Source organism: Felis catus, chromosome B1 (genome assembly GCF_018350175.1).
Source record: "Felis catus isolate Fca126 chromosome B1, F.catus_Fca126_mat1.0, whole genome shotgun sequence".
In the NCBI taxonomy this organism is placed as follows: domain Eukaryota; kingdom Metazoa; phylum Chordata; class Mammalia; order Carnivora; family Felidae; genus Felis; species Felis catus.
In genome coordinates this window covers 48,725,563-48,742,825 of record NC_058371.1, presented here as the reverse complement: position 1 = coordinate 48,742,825, position 17,263 = coordinate 48,725,563, and the positions used below count along the sequence as shown (strand labels likewise).

At 43.7% G+C, this 17,263-nt stretch overlaps 1 protein-coding gene across 2 annotated transcripts in view; it reads right to left on the bottom strand.

The window, feature by feature from the left end:
• Window positions 1–17,014, bottom strand: part of EPHX2 (epoxide hydrolase 2) — a 77,167-nt gene extending 60,153 nt beyond the window's left edge. The window contains exons 1-2 of one of the 2 annotated variants that reach the window (XM_045055599.1): window positions 16,840–17,014; window positions 1,675–1,759 (exon numbers count right to left, since the gene is read on the bottom strand). In XM_045055599.1, coding sequence (XP_044911534.1) covers window positions 1,675–1,759; window positions 16,840–16,940 — 186 coding nt within the window. In that variant the 5' untranslated portion in view covers window positions 16,941–17,014. The remainder of the gene's footprint in view (window positions 1–1,674; window positions 1,760–16,839) is intronic. The other variant, XM_003984798.4, reaches the window with a different exon arrangement.
• Window positions 17,015–17,263: the final 249 nt, after the last annotated feature.

Here is a 17,263-nt window from a genome sequence, read left to right as displayed (position 1 = left end):
ATGTGGCTTCACAGAATAGGTACGCTTTTGCTTTCTACTACAGTGTGCCGTAAGTTCTCTGACAGACAACAGGTAGCTGTAATCTGTAAAAAGGTTTTTTTTAATTTATTTTTTTTTAACATTTATTCATTTTTGAGAGTGAGAGACAGAGCATGAGCGGGGGAGGGGCAGAGAGAGAGGGAGGCTCCAGGCTCAGAGCTGTCAGCCCAGAGCCCAACGCGGGGCTCAAACCCACAGACTGTGAGATCATGACCTAAGCCGAAGTCGGACGCTCAACTGACTGAGCCACCCAGGCACCCCTAAAAAGTTTTAAAATATAGACTGTGTTCTCTGTGTGCTTATGAAATAGATTCTCAATAGCCTTTCTTCTTCCAGACACAAACAGAATTCAAGTGGTTTCAAATCCTGATTATTTTGTTAAAAAACAATTGGGGGGGGGTGCCTGAGTGGCTCAGTCGGTTATGATCTTGCAGTCTGTGAGTTCGAGCCCTGCATAGGGCTCTGTGCTGACAGCTCCTCCCCCACTCACACTCTGTCTCTCAAAAGTGAATAAACATTAAAAAAAAAATAATAAAAATTAAAAAAATAAAAAACGAGATTGTAGTAACAATAATAACTACTATTTATTGAGCACCTACTATGTACCAGGCACTGTGCTAGACACTTTCCAGGCTTCCTAACAGCCTATGAAATAGAGAGTATACCACTCTCATTTTGACTGAGACTTTGACAGGTTAAGCAACTTGTTGGGGTCACAAAGTCTATAAGTGGGAGCTGTGATTCAAATCCTGCGCTGATCTAGCAATCCCTTCTAAGGTATATATACCCAGAAGAATTGAAAGCAAGATGTCAAACAGATAATTATACACCCATGTTCACAGCACTATTATTCACAATAACCAAAAGGTGGAAACAACCCAATGTCCGTCAACAGATGAATGGATAAACAAAATGTGGTCTACCCACACAATGGAAAACGAACCATCTTTAAAAAGGAAAGAAATCCTTTCACATGCCACAGCACGGATGCACTTTGAAGACACCGTGCTAAGGGAAACAAGCCAGTCACAAAAGGACAAATACGGCATGATTCCACTTAGATGATACAGCGAGAGCAGCTACATACATAGAGACAGAAAGTTCAGCAATGGTTGCTGGTGGCTGAGGAAAAAGAAGGATGGGGAGTTCTTGTTTAAGGAGTATAGAATCTCACTTTTGCAAGATAAAGAGTTCTAGAGATGCATGGTGGTGATGCATTCACAATATGAATATACTTTACATTACAAAATTATATGCTTAAAGCGATCAAGATGGTAACTTTTCTATTATGTGTATTTTGCCACAATTTAAGGTAAAAACAAAACAAAACAAAACAAAAGCTACTCTGGCTGTTGTAATTCACTGGCATAGATCTTCAAAGGGTTGGAAATTTTCCAGTCATGGGGTGCCTCCTGCTGGCTGGCTGAAAGAGACAATACATCAGTCTTAAATATCTCTTTGTGTGTCTCTGGGCCTCCATACCAGTCTCAGGAGGTAAGTACTAGAAGGGGTAAATGGGTAAAGCAAACGTGAGTTTGCCCTCAGGGAGCTTCTAGTCAGTGCGGGAGAATGGGTGTGTGGGCACAGAATGCCTTCTCAGGGAGGTGGGGGGCGGTCTATGAAGTTTCCTCTTACCTGGGAATACGTGATCTCTCCCCTCATGAGGCGGGCACTGGGACCATCTGGGCCTCCTTTCTGGAAAGCTTCATTCAGAAAGCCTCTGGAAGACCCAAAGGAACAACATCACGAATGTTCTGATGACTTCATCACAGCACCACGTAGGGGACGGACACTATTTATATCCACAAACTGCTGTTAGAAAGGCATTCTGCCATGAAGGGGGAAATGCAAAGTTCAAGTTGGAATCTTAGTCGAAAGTGCAATCCAACTGTGACATGAGACCATAAACTAAATGATGAATATGCCCACAGGTGAAGCAGCTCATCATTCCTGTTTTCAGCTCATTTGCACACAGCATCGCTCCCAATGACTGCTTTATTAGTACATATTCTTCAAAGGGAATGAAATATTTTTTCTGGTTTTCTTCCTTCCTTCCTTCCTTCCTTCCTTCCTTCCTTCCTTCCTTCCTCCCTCCCTCCCTCCCTCCCTCCCTCTTTCTTTTCTTTTCTTTTCTTTTCTTTTCTTTTCTTTTCTTTTCTTTTCTTTTCTTTTCTTTTCTTTTCTTTCTTTCTTTCTTTCTTTCTTTCTTTCTTTCTTTCTTTCTTTCTCTTTCTTTCTTTCTTTCTTTCTTTCTTTCTTTCTTTCTTTCTTTCTTTCTTTCAGACTCCACTCCCAATGTAGGGCTTGAACTCACAACCCTGAGACCAAGAGTCACATACTCTACCGACTGAGCCAGCCAGATGTCTCCAACCATATAGTTCCTATTTCATTTTAACCTTATTTAAGTTTTAAAAGGTTTTCCAATGTCATGAGCTAAATTGTGCCCTCCCCCAATTCATATGTTGGAAGTCCTAATCTCCAGTACTTCAGAATGTGACTGTATTTGGAGACAGGCCTTTAAAAAGGGGATTAAGTTAAAATGAGGTCATTAAGGTGGGCCCTACGCCAATAACTAACTGGTGTCCCGAGGAGCAATCCGGGCACAGACATGGACAGAGAGAAGACCATGTGAAGACACAGGGAGAAGACAGCCATCTACAAGCCAAGGAGAGAGGCCTCGGGAGCAACCAGCCCTACCACCACCTTGATCTCGGACTTCTAGTCTCTGGAACTGTTGTGGAAGCCACCCGGTCTGCGGTACTTAATAATGGCAGCCCTAGTTATCTACCACACCTCAGTTCACATTCATCCCTTATACACAGACCCAAGGAGTAGTAGACACAGAGGGAGAGAGGTCAGCTAATTACCTTTTCACTTCCCTATACTACAAAATGTAAGTTTCCATTCCGATTTCCTGATAATTTCCCGCCCCCAGCGGTGGATTAGCTACCCTCACAGGGCTGGCTGGACGACATCAGACAGATGAAGGATGGGACATACGTGGCACGTACACACATCTCTGCTCCCCCGTCCCCCTGGCTGATGTGGATAGTCTATCACCACATCCTACTCCATTGAGTCCAAATACCAATGTGCAATCCTTCTTAATACAGTGCCCCAGGCAAAATATTTACAACGGACTGGAATTGGCAAGCCAGTTAAAATTATTTACCATTCGCAAGTAAGACGACAAACATCTCGAATCTGGGAGTTTCATTTCTGATAATAGTCAACCTATCTTTTATGCAACTAACCCTCTTGCAGGTAACAAGGATCAACTTTGCACAAAATGTACATAGATATATTTCTAGTACTTGCAGCCTTGTTCAACTTTCCAGTAATAACAATGGCGTTGCCACACCTTTGCTGTCAGTTGTCTTTTTGTAATTTATTTTTCTTTTTTTTAAGATTGTGTTTTTAAGTAATCTCTGCACCCAGCATGAGGCCCCAACTTACAACCCTGAGATCAAGAGTGGCCTGCTGTACTGACTGAGCCAGCCAGGCACCACCTACCCCAGTTGTCTTTTTTTTTTTTTTAAACACTGTTATTAAATGGCAATTACAATACCATCAAATTCACATTTTAAGTGTATGATTCAATGATTTGTAGTAAATTTACAAAGTTGTGTAAACATCAGCACATTCCAGTTTTAGAACATTTCCGTCACCCCAAAAGATCCCTCTAGTTTGTTTTAAGTTTATTTATTTTGAGTTGGGAGGGGGGAGAGAGAGAGATCCCAAGCAGGCTCCACAGTCAGCACAAAGCCTGATGCGGGGCTCGAACCCACAAACCATGAGATCATGACCTGAACAGAAACCAAGAGTTCAACCAAGAGTTTGCTTAAGCAACTGAGCCATCCAGGCACCCCTGCCTTCCAGTTTTAAGAATCAAGAGACAATTCAACTCAACAACCTTTTATTGAGCACCTAAGGTGTGTAAGACATCATGCCAGGTGCTGTGATATAAAAATGGAAAAACAGGATTGTATACTTAAGGAGCTTATGGGGGAACAAGGGAGGCAACCTATATACAAATAACTAACACACTCGATGAGTAGGATGGAAAGCAAAGGGAAAATTACTTTTGTGCCTGGAGAATGTGGGCTGATAAAAGAAAAGGAGCTGAGGGAAGAATATAATTGTAGACGAAGGAGGTACCAATGTATCTAAAACCACATCAGGCAATAATAATAATAATAATAATAGCAATTTGAGATAAGAACATTGTTGAATTTGAAATCACGATTTCCAAATTCTAAGGGTGGCTAATAAGAGCCATGAATGGTGAAATGGCCATTACAGAAAATGAAATTAGTGAATCAAAAGGCACGATACATTTTTCAAGGACAAATAGCAAAATGATGAATTAAAGTTAATGAGCAAAAAGATGAGACCTGAGAGGCCAAATGCCTTCCATAAACAAACAAGAATTCTAGAAGGATAGGGACGCCTGGGTGGCTCAGTCAGTTGAGTGTCAGACTTCAGCTCAGTCATGATGATCTCAGGGTCTGTGGGTTCGAGCCCCATGTGGGGCTCTGTGCTGACAGCTCAGAGCCTGGAGCCTGTTTTGGATTTTGTGTCTCCCTCTCTCTCTGCCCCTCCCCTGCCCGTGCTCTGTCTTTCTGTCTCTATCTCTGTCTCAAAAATAAACATTAAAAAAATTTCTTTTTTTAATTTAAAAGGATTCCAGAACGATAGATCTGAGAAGCAATACAGCAATAACAGGAGAGCATTTCTCAGTACTGAAGAAAGATTTGAGTCCTCAGGTCAAAAGTATACCAATTACCAAGGCAAAATTAATGAAAAATAAAAACACAAAAAGACCCCACAACAGGCATATGTTGGAGAACTATGTCAATTCCTAGGATAAAAAAGGGTAACAACCTTTTTACAGAAAAACAGATTAACACAAAAGAAAAACAATTCAAGCTAACATTAGTTGTCTATCTGCAACTTTAAGTGTCAGAAGATTGTGGAGGAACCACTCACTAGACATTGAGATAAAAAGAAATAGTCCAAAAATTCTAGCCCAGACAACTTTTTTTTTTTTTTAAGTTTATTTACTTTGAGAGAGAGAGAGACAGAGAAAGAGAGAGAGAATCCTAAGCAGGCTCTACACTGTCAGCGTAGAGTCCAACACAAGGCTCAATCTCACAACCGTGAGATCAGGACCCAAATCAAGAGTCTGGACGCTTATCTGACTGAGCTACCTAGGTGCTTCTAGCTCCAGACAATTTATTATACATTTGTGAAGGCAATAGAAAATCTCAGCCATGTAAAAGTAATGTTTACCATCACATGCCTTGCCCAGGAAAAAAAAAAAGAAAGAAAAAATTCAAGAAAGATTTCCATTCAACTTAACATAGATGAAAGTAAAAAGTTGAGAACAGGACAAATGCGGTTTATAAGAAATTGGAAATTTAAGTTTTTAAAAATATCATTTGTCATAGCATTAGAAGAAAACAGAACTAAATCTAATGAAAGAAGTTTGAGACCTCTACACTGAAAACTACAAAACTAAGAGAAATTAAAGACCTCAATAGATGGAGAGATCTGCATCAAGTTCATGAATCAGAAGACTTAATATGGTTCAGGGAAAATTCTCACCAAACTGATATAAAGATTCAATTCACTCCAATCAAAATGCCAGCAGATTTTGTGTATAAGTGTGAAAATTGGCACACTCATTATAAAATTTATCTGGAAACACAAAGGACACAGAACAACCAAATAAATCTTCAAGAATAAATACGAAGGATTTATATTATAAGATTTTAAGATTTGTTATAAAGCTATAATAATTATGACAATGTGGTATTATTGCAAACATAGACAAATTATCAAATATCAAATTAATATAACAGGGAGGCTAGAAATAGGCCTCCACATATATGGTCATTTGATTTTTCAACAAAGACACCACTAACATTTAACATAGGAAAGATTTTTTTCATTAAATGGCATTACAGCAACTGAATATCCATGAGTGGGGGACGGGGGGGGACTTCACACCATTTACAAAATTTGCTTTGAAGTGGAACATAGACCTAAATGTGAAAGTTAAAACAATCCAGCTTCTAGAAGAAAAAGCAATATGGGCCGTCTGGGTGGCTCAGTCAGTTAAGTGTCTGACTCTTGATTTCGGCTCAGGTCATGGCCTCAGGGTTCATGAGTTCCAGCCCCACAACAGGTTCACGTTCTCTCTATGCCTCCCCCACGCATGCACACTCTCTCTCAAATAAGTAAACTTAAAAAAAAAGAAGAAAGAGCAACATCTTCATGACCTTTAAGTAAGCAAAAATTTCTTTAAAGGACACAAGAAGCACTAACATAAAACAAAACAATGATAAATTAGATGTCATTAAAATCAAGACTTTCTGTTCATCAAAGACATCATTGAGAAAGTGATGAGTAAACCATACACATGGAGATGTTTGCAATATATACATATGACAAAGGACTTCTATCAAGAATATAAAAAGAATCCTAAATCTTTTCTCAATAAGGGAAAGATGACCCTATTGAAAAATGGGCAAACAACTTAAACAAGAATTTCACTCAAGAGAATTACCAAACGGCCAATAAGCATATAAAATGAAGCTCAACATCATTATTCATCAGGGAAATACAAATTAAAACCACAATGAAGGGCGTCTGGGTGGTTCAGTCAGTTGAGCTTCCGACTTTGGCTCAGGTCATGATCTCTCGGCCCTTGAGTTGGAGCCCCGCATTGGGCTCTGTGCTGACAGCTCAGAGCCTGGAGCCTGTTTCAGATTCTGTGTCTCCCTCTCTCTGACCCTCCCCCATTCATGCTTTCTCTCTCTCTGTCTCAAAAATAATTAAACATTAAAAAAAATTTTTTTTAAACCACAATGAGATGAAACTATATACCCACCAGAACCACTAAATTTAAACACCCTGACAATGTCAAGGACTAATGACCTTGTGGAGAAAGTGAAACTCTCTTCCACTGTTGGTAGGAGTATAATTTGATAGCAGTTTAGAAAATAGCAGTTACTGGGGCGCCTGGGTGGCTCAGTTGCTTAAGCATCCGATTTTGGCTCAGGTCATGATCTCACAGCCCGTGAGTTCAAGCCCCGCATCGGGCTTTGTGCTGACACCTCAGAGCCTGGAGCCTGCTTTGGATTCTGTGTCTTCCTCTCTCTCTGCTCCTCCCCTGCTCATTCTCTCTCTCTCTCTCAAAAATAAATAAACACAAAAAAAAAAAGAAAGAAAGAAAATGGCAAAATAAGCACTTTGATATCAACACAGGGCACATACCTCTATGCAATAAAGTTATAAGGCACACACACCACACCTTTATGCAACGATTAAGATGGCATTGAAAAATGCAAAACTAAGAGAGTGGGGATGGTATCAGGACAGCACACTGAGCATGTATCTATTTCTCTTTCTGCCTAAAATCCCACTAAGAGCATACAAAAGATACCCTTAAGAGATTTAAAAAGAAAAACAACTTCCATCGTTAAGAAAAACAAGAAAACGTAAATTATCGGACTGAAAAGTATGAGAAAATCTGGAAGACAGATGTAGCTTGGAACATATGGACTAAAAAAAGGGAGAAAGGAGGAAAACAAGAGGCCGAACATGTGAAAAGAAGTCTACTGTTGTTCTTTCCTCATGAAGTCCCAGGGCAGGTTCAAAGTCACTGTCAATAAACTCCATGAGTAGAAAGTGGACTCGGGGACTTCTGACAGCTGAGCTGGTGCCTCCCCTCCCTGCTACCATTTCATTTATTCACTAACAAACACTCACTGAGCACCTTCTATGTGCCAGGCACTGTTAGAGGCAACATGGAAGAAGGAGTGAACAAAAATCTCTCTTCAGGAGCTCACATTCTAGTGGGGGGAGAAAGAGAATAAACTGGTAAATTACACAGAGTGTTAGTGATACTGAGAAAAATTAAGTTGTAAAGGAGGCAGACAGTGTTCTAGCCATTACTGCTACCTAAAACATCAGCCCCAAACCTGTGGCTTAAAACAATCAGTCGTTTTATTATCTCTCAAGGTTTCTGCAGGTCAGGAATTAGGGAAGGGCTCAGCTGGGAGGTTCTGGCTGGGGATCTCTCCTGTGTCCGCAGACAGCTAGAACTGGATGGGGGAAGGGAAGGGCTGAAGCAGCTGGGGGCTGACCAGGTATGTCTCTTTTCAAGCAGTCTCAGGGCCTCTCCGAGCGGTCTCCCCAAGTCAGTTGGTGTTAAAAAGAAAACCACAGGCTCCAAACACAGTTACTTTCCTTAAGGCCCCACATCAGTAAGACTTCCTTCTTACCTAAATGGAGTTTCAGTCTCCACCCCAAAAATGGAGTTTCGGCCTCCACCCCAATCACTCCGTTGGCCTTCCTGGTGACCAGTCCCAACCATGAAGATTTGTAAGCTCCCCCCATGAGTCACCTCATTGCCTAGCAATGGCACTCCTCTCCCTCAGGAAATTTGAAGGGCTTTAGAAGCTCCGTGCTAGGAACCCAGGACAAACACCAGACAAATTCTTCATTATACAAAAAATAAAGACACCAATAAACATGCATGCTGATAGAAAAGGTTCTATTAATGGAATAAATTACTATGTATGCACATTAAAAAATCATAGGTAGGGGCGCCTGGGTGGCTCAGTCAGTTAAGCATCCAACTGACACTCAGGTCATGATCTCATAATTCATGAGTTCAAGTCCCACATTGGGCTCTACGCTGACAACATGGAGCCTGCTTGGGATTCCCTCTCTCTCTCTCTCTTTCTCTCTCTCTCTCTCTCTCTGCTCCTCCCCACCTCATGCTTTCTCTCTCTCTCAAATAAACTTAAAGAATAAATAAAAATAAAATAATTACAGCTTACCTTAAAGAGATAAGAAACAAAATGTACCCATAAGAAGACTAGAAATAAAATGTTTCCCCCCCGTTAAACTGGAGAAAAAGAAAACTTGGTCAACACAACTACAGACAGGAAAAAGAGGAATAAAGGAAGAAATAGCAGAAGCGGTGGTTAAGTAGAAAACACAAAACATCATGGTAGGAATCAATCAAAGTGACAAACAATCCAGGACAAAAATATGAAAACAGCGTAACACGTAAATACCAAAGGAAGAGCTACAAATGGCCAATTAAAATGAATAGCGAAGAGGAAAATGAAAACTTGCACAGTAGGGTGCTATTTTTCACCCATCTGCATGGAAAAAATTTAAAAGGGTCATCCCCGCTGCGGGGAGGCTCTGGGGCTGGGTTTCTGATATGCTGTCAGGAAAGGTACAGTGTTTTTACAGAAGGCTTTGGCAGAATCCATCAATAACTTACATGTAAATGCACTTTCACCTGATGTTTCCACTTTTAGCAAACTACCCTAGGGAGCTATTGCAGGGACACTGTTTGTAACATTGATGATTAAGAAATAACAAAAGGGCGCCTGGGTGGCGCAGTCGGTTAAGCCTCCGACTTCAGCCAGGTCACGATCTCGCGGTCCGTGAGGTCGAGCCCCGCGTCAGGCTCTGGGCTGATGGCTCAGAGCCTGGAGCCTGTTTCAGATTCTGTGTCTCCCTCTCTCTGACCCTCCCCCGTTCATGCTCTGTCTCTCTCTGTCCCAAAAATAAATAAACGTTGAAAAAAAAAATTAAAAAAAAAATAAAAAAAAAAAAAAAAGAAATAACAAAATGTCCATCAAGAGGGAAAATGTTTAAATAAACGATGACACTTCCACGTTGTGAAATACTATGGAGTGGTTAAAAAAAGGAAAAGTAGATATATATAAATAGACACAGGAAGATGTCCAATTGTTAAATGAAGTAATTGAAACTAAGCAAGTAAAAAAAAAAAAAAAAATTAAGGCCTAGAACAGTACGTGTGCCACAATCCTATTTTTTTTTAACCTTAGCTTTCTACCAAACTATCTACCAAACTCCACACCCGAAAAACAAATAATCCAGTGAAGAAACAGACAGAAGACATGAATAGACACTTTTCTAAAGAAGACATCCAGACGGCCAACAGGCACATGAAAAGATGCTCAACGTCGCTCCTCATCAGGGAAATACAAATCAAAACCACACTCAGGTACCACCTCAGGCCAATCAGAGTGGCCAAAATGAACAAATCAGGAGACTACAGATGCTAGCGAGGATGTGGAGAAATGGGAACCCTCTTGCACTGTTGGTGGAAATGAAAACGGTGCAGCCGCTCTGGAAAACAGTGTGGAGGTTCCTCAAAAAATTAAAAATAGATCTACCCTAGGACCCAGCAGTAGCACTGCTAGGAATTTACCCAAGGGATACAGGAGTGCTGATGCCTAGGGGCACTTGTACCCCAATGTTTATAGCAGCACTTTCAACAATAGCCAAATTATGGAAAGAGCCTAAATGTCCATCAACTGACGAATGGACAAAAAAGATGTGGTTTATATACACCATGGAGTACTACATGGCAATGAGAAAGAATGAAATATGGCCTTTTGTAGCAAGTTGGACGGAACTGGAGAGTGTTATGCTAAGTGAAATAAGTCATACAGGGATACAGATACTGTATGTTTTCATTCTTATGTGGACCCTGAGAAACTTAACAGAAGACCATGGGGGAGGGAAAGGAAAAAAAAAAATTAGAGAGGGAGGGAGCCAAACCATAAGAGACTCTTATTGATGGGGGGTGGGAGGGAAGAGAGGGTGGGTGATGAGAACTGAGGAGGGCACCTGTTGGGATGAGCACTGGGTGTTGTATGGAAACCAATTTGACGATAAATTTCATAATAAAAAAAAAAAAATAAACCTAGCTATCTACCAAACTACCCACCTACCAAACCGTGCATCGATGTGCCTGCAAATTCAGATAAGCAAGTGACAGACTGACAAGGCCTTATCTGAAACCTCAGAACCAGAGGAGTTTTAAAAGTCAGAACTGTTCAGACTGTAACGGTAAAGAACTGGGGGATATACCATGGTAAGTAACCCCTCCAGGAGGGTCTGGGGCAGCCCTCTTAATCAAAACCATTAGTATTTCTGTGGTGAAATGTGTGACTACTCACAGCAATGGGATAAAAATGAAAAATAGCCCCATACTTGTTCAGTTCGGATTTACTACCAAAACGAGGTCAGATTTTGTGGTCAAATGAAGTCAGGCCCAGGTTTTGCTATAAAGAATTATGGGGGTGGGGGGGTGGCGCCTGGGTGCTCAGTCAGTTAAGTGTCCAACTTCAGCTCAGGTAATGTTCTCATGGTTGGTGGGTTTGAGTCCCACGTCAGGCTCTCTGCTGTCAGCACAGCACAGTCTGTTTTGGATCCTGTGTCTCCCCCTCTCTCTGTTCCTCCCCAGCTTGTACTTTCTCTCAAAAATAAACACACAAAAAAAAGAATTACGGGGGAGGGGGATCCCTCTAAAAACCCCCTTGGTCTTGGATTAAATGAACTAGGTATCAACCACGATTACAGGCATGGGGAGAGGAAGAGGAAGAAGAGGGACCTGCATTCCTTTTTTTTTTTTTTTTTTTTTTTTTTTTTTTTTTTGAGAGAGAGAAAGAGAAAGCGAGCGAGCAGGGGCAGGGGAGGGCAGAAGGAGAGGGAGAGAGAGAGAATCCTGAGTAGGCTCCACACGGCCAGAGCAGAGCCCGATGCAGGGCTCGAACCCACAAACCACGAGATCATGACTCAAGCCAAAAATCCAGAGTCAGACATTTAACCGACTGAGCCATCCAGGTGCCCCAGGGCTTGCATTACTTTTCTGTGCTATTCTGTTAGTTTGAAAATTTTCATAACAAGGATGCATCTGTGTATTAGTTGTGAAGTTCAAACCTATGTGTAAAAGAAAATAAAGAGAAAGATGCTTCAGAGATAATTTAAAATCCCAGAGGTAGTAAGTAACAGGCATAAAGCACTACAAATCTGGGAGCTGCCCCCGGAGCTCCTGGGGGCATTCAACAAATACTTCCTGATATAGCACGCAGGATACAGATAAGAAGACCTGATTCTCAAATACCCTTTCTGTATTTGCTGACCCCTTGTTTCTCTTCCTAAAAAAACATTTACTGAGCACTGCATACAACAAGCACCTTGGGTTCTAGCACATCTTTCTTTTTTGTTTGTTTATTTTTATTTATTTATCTAGAGGGGGTGGGGGGAGCACAAGCAGGGGAGGGGCAGAGAGCGAGGGAGACAGAATCCCAAGCAGGCTCCGTTCAGCTAGCACAGAGCCCGATGTGGGGCTCGAACTCGCGAACTGTGAGATCATGACCTGAGCTGAAGTGAAGAGCCAGACACAACCGACTGAGCTGCCCAGCGCCCCCTTGAACATACAGTTTTGAAAGGACCTGATACTCTCCCCATCCCTGGTGTTCAGGCCAAGTGCACTGGGTGGATCTTCCATAACAAAGCTGTGTGCGAAGGTATTACGTGAAACACAACTGTCTACACAGTGGATCCGGATCTCAGGGCGCCATCCTGGCTCCTCTAGATCATGTCAGCCTCAGCTGTCAAGGTGACCCCCATCTCCAGCACCCCGACCCTCACAGGACACTGGTCCGAGGGGGTCACCGCCAAGAGTGGAGTCTCCCTGTCCCTCCTCCTGCCGTGCGATGCCACCGATGCCCACCGGAAGAAGCTGCACCCTCCTGTTCCAGGCCAGGTATTCAGGCGTCTCCACTGCTGGAGTTCAGGATGGCCGCCCAGGCCCCCATCACCTTGTCCTCTGGCAGGGATGTACGGATGTCCAGGACCCTCCCGCCCTCTCCCCCTCACGGCTTCAGCACAAGGCTCTCGGGCCTCCTAGGATCCCCACTGGGCCCTTCAGCACAGCTTCCTCACCTTCCATGCCTGTGACCTCGCTCACAGAAGGACTCGCTCACTTCGGCTCCAACCCCTGCCGGGCTTCACCGTCACCCGGCCTGCTCTACCGTCACCCGGCCTGCTCTACCAGCAAGCGCCCGAACTCCCGGGTCTCAAGCGAGCATCAGCCTCTTTCCTCTGACCGGTGTACCTGACCCATCACCCCAACAACCGGCTACCTTGCATTTGAGCACCTGTGATTTTACCTCCCCTTCACCCCAGCTCAAAACCCCTGAGACAGTTACCGGCTATCAAAGTAGGTACACGCTCAGCCTGACTTTCCTGTCACACTACAGCACAGGAACAAGCAACTCCCCTACTTGTCTCCCACGACGTCCCTCATCTCTGGCCACACTCAATCTTCTAGTGCACATTCTATGCTTTCCACCCCCATCCCCCAAGCCTTTGCTCATGCTGCTCCCTTCATCTGGAAGGTTCTCCCTTCACATCTCTCCCCATCAACCTCTTACCAGTCTTCTCAGGCTCTGCCTCCACTAAGGCCTTCCTGGTTCTCCAGCTTAGGCCTAATCCGTCCCTCTTTTGAACCACCTAAAAACTCTGTCCCTCTGATGGCACTGCCTTCATCTTGAGCTCTGGCCATCTGTGGATGTCTGAGTTTGCATATCGGATCCCAAGCACGTTGGAAAATGTACAGTGTAAGGCAGGCTCTTCAGGCTCACCTTCTTTTTTTTTTTTTTTTTCCTTCCATGTTTATTTATTTAAGAGCAAAAGAGAGTGAGAGAGCCCAAGGGAGTGGCAGAGAGAAAGAATCCCAAGTAGTCTCCGGGCTGTCGGTGCAGGGCCCGACATGGAGCTTGAACTCACAAACTGCACGCAAGATCATGACCTGAGCCAAACTCAAGAGTCGGATGCTTAACCAACTGAGCCACCCAGGTGCCCCAGGCTTACCTGCTGAATGAATACCTTCCCGGTTAGTTCCCAGACTCCAAAGGCTAAGAAGGTCAAGATTATGGACTCTGACCTCCTGGCACCAGCTAGCTTTGCTACCTCCTGTTTTATGACTGCTGGGAATGATCTTAACCACGGTCACAGAGGGAGTGCAAGAGTCTTTGCAACTATAAACAGAATATGCCTAATGGAGCACTTTACACATGCACGAGACTTTTATAAAGAAATGAGTCACAATACAGCTGTCCATCCACCTTACATGTTACCTAATTTAACCCTCACAAAAATTTCTAGAAGGCATTTTCTTATTTTAACATGAAGACTAGGGTTATAGAGGAGTTGACTAAGACTAAAACAGATTAAACAAGGTTACCCAGCAGTACGTGTTAGAACTGAGATTTTTAATCTGGGCCTGACTCAGAGATGAGTGCTGTCTTCAATACTCCACATTTGTAAACTTGTATACTTGTATCCTCACAAATCATGTTCACCCCCACATTGATGAGATCACAGGCACAAATATAGCTCACAGCTTACTCTCTTTTCAGGCCTTTTAAAAATAAAATCAAATTTATGAGTCAAAAGGAAGCAAAACAACACTATGGTTAAAAGGGTTTCTAAACTCACTAGGGAACCTGGGTGGCTCATTTGGTTAAGTGTCCAACTTGGGTTCAGGTGATGATCTCGTGGTTTGTGGGCTTGAGTCCCACGTCAGGCTCTGTGCTGACAGCTCAGAGCCTGGAGCCTATTTCAGATTCTGTGTCTCCCTCTCTCTGCCCCGCCCCCCCACTCACGCTCTCCCTCAAAAATAAATGAATATTTTAAAAAAATAATAAAAAAATAAAAATAAAAAATAAAACTCACTAATCCTCCCTCAGCTTCTCGCTCCTGTAAATGATCTGAATTGGACAAGCCTGGATCAAAGGTGGCCTTCCATTCTCAATCCTTCTCTCAAATCCTAATGACCTGGGATGTGATTATTCTGATTGTGGACTCTGTAGGCACAGAGTTTATTCTGTTGTTTGTGTTTACTGACAACAAATAATTATTGACACACTTATTATTGATGTGACGTATTGATATCAATTTATTGTTGACATACTTATCAGTGTACTTACTCACCGCCTACAGACTGGTATCTTTTCCCGTACAATAGCCAAGGGAGTGGGAAGTCATGATGAACCAGAGAGGAAAGAATCCTAAACAGGGAGGCAGAAAAACTGGTTCCATGGCTGCCTGTGTCTAATTACTACAGAGATCAAGTGAATCCTCTAAGCTTCAGTTTCCATACTATAGGAGTAAGGGCTGCTCTAGATTCTGAGACCCCTTTGGCTTGGCAGGCTTGCACTAACCAGTCTTTTATCATTGATACAACAGGACAGAAAGTCCTGCTGGTCTTTAGTATCACAAGAATTCTAGAATGGGGCATGTTTTGTATTGGTTTGATATGATTTCAAATCCACAACAAAGACCCCCCCCTCCCCCAAATGAAGTTGTTAGATGTGAAGCTGTTTTGAAAGGAGGGAAGCTGTAACAGAAAGTCAGTAACTGGTCTTCTGGTCCTATGCCCTTGATAAGCACTCAGTAGCTCAACTGCTGACGGCCTCACTGGAGGTCAATCAGTAAAAAAAACTGAAGAAGCCATTCGGAGAGTCTGTGAGGACTCTCCAGAGTATTTGGTCAGTGCTGAGGGGCTCTGCTCCTCTAAATAGCTCTCCCAAGCCCTTGGGGCAATTAGCTTTTGCCCTGATGAAGGCAACTCTTTCAGGAATAGCCGCCAGCTGGAGAAGCAAGTCCTCCTGCCCACCAATGCTGGTGCCATCGTTCCCTAGCAACATGCCCTGGCAACAGGGGACTCTGACTTTTGCACCAGCAAGCTAGAGGGCAGCTCTCAATTGGCTACACCATCTCCCACAAGTGCAAAATCAAACAACTAAATTTGGACCTCCTTTGGATCCAGTTCAGATCTCCTTAACTGGAACAAGAATGGGATTAATCAATCATTGTTTGCAAGTATGTTGTTTATTGGTTTATGAAGGGACATTATCCTGCATGCTATTGGCTTGTGAAATACCCACAGAGAACCAGTGTTAAATAAACTGCAGACAAAAACAAACTCAATCTCTGAGCATTAATTTGCCATGAAACAAAACAGGGCACGATTCTCAAAGCTTCCACCCTCTACTTATTCTTGCCACTAGTTCAGAATTTCGTTTTTGTGGGTGTTGCCAGAGTGATCTCTCTTTCTTCCTTTCTTTCTTAATGTTTTAAACAAACAGGCTTTCCTTCCTTCTCACTATAGGAGAAACACATGTTCATAAGCAGATATTTGCACTTAGAAAATGCAAAAAGTAGAAAAATGAAGGAAATAATTCATAATCTCACCTGGGATTAACAATCCCAAGGATATTCTGGAATACTTCTTCCAGACGTTTTTCGGCATATAGCTCTTCTTCCCCCGTAACTGAAACCATGTTGTATTAATCGTTTTACATTCTGGTGGGTGGTTTTTGTTTGTTCGTTTGTTTGTTTTTTCCCAATTATCACAACAGGTCTTTCTTTTCTGGTGTTATTGAAATCTCATTCTGAACATTTCTCTTCAGAGGTGACGCTTCCTAGTCCACCATTTCCCAGCGATTCGGCTTTGGGGCTGTTTCTCTAGTTTGCTCTTCTAGTACGTGAACGGCAACGCACAGAACTTTTTTCTCTTGCAAACTTCAGCGCGTCTTTTAAGACCCATTCCATTACACAGACTTAGGGGACAGCAGATGGCGCGGCGAGCAGTTCCCCTCCCTTTGGGAAAAGCCTTCAATACACAGGGCAATTGTGGAGTCTTTAGAGAGATTTAATTACTCAGTATTCAGGAAGACAATGGGTCTACTGACATGCTCGGGTATTTTCGGGCCGGGTAATTGTTTTAACCTTCAGCAGGGCTCTCGCCCTAAGCAATGTGAAAGCTAGGCCTAAGGTCCCCAGAGGCAGCTTCTCGGCGGGGTCCCGCCCCCTGCCGCGCCGCCTCCCCCTCTCCCCCTACCCTTCGCCCGTAGCCCTTTTCTGGCCCGGCGCCGGCTCCCTTACCTGGGCAGCGCCAACTCCTCCTCCGCGCGGCTGAAGGCGCTGGCCAGCGAGGGCAGCGCCAGGACCCCGTACAGGTCGAACAGGGCCGCGCGCACCGCCATGGCGGCCTGCGCCTCCACCTCCGGCCCCGCACAAAGCGCCCGGGGTGCGCGGAGGTCTGGGGTGGTATTGGAGCGGCAGGCCGCCGGGACCCCACCCACTTGTGGAGCGCGGCCCCACCCCTGCCCCGCCCCCGCCCCGCCCCCTGTCCTGGTCCGGCCGGGGTCGCGTCCCAGGCGGAAAGCGGACCTGTGTCCGCGGCCTGTCGGGGCTGAGCGCTTCACGCCAATTTGCCAGACTTTCACCGGACCGAGCAGGCCTGAGACAGGGGACGTCTGAGAAAGAGCCAGGGGCCACAGACTTTCAAGTGCGCGCGTGTGTTGCC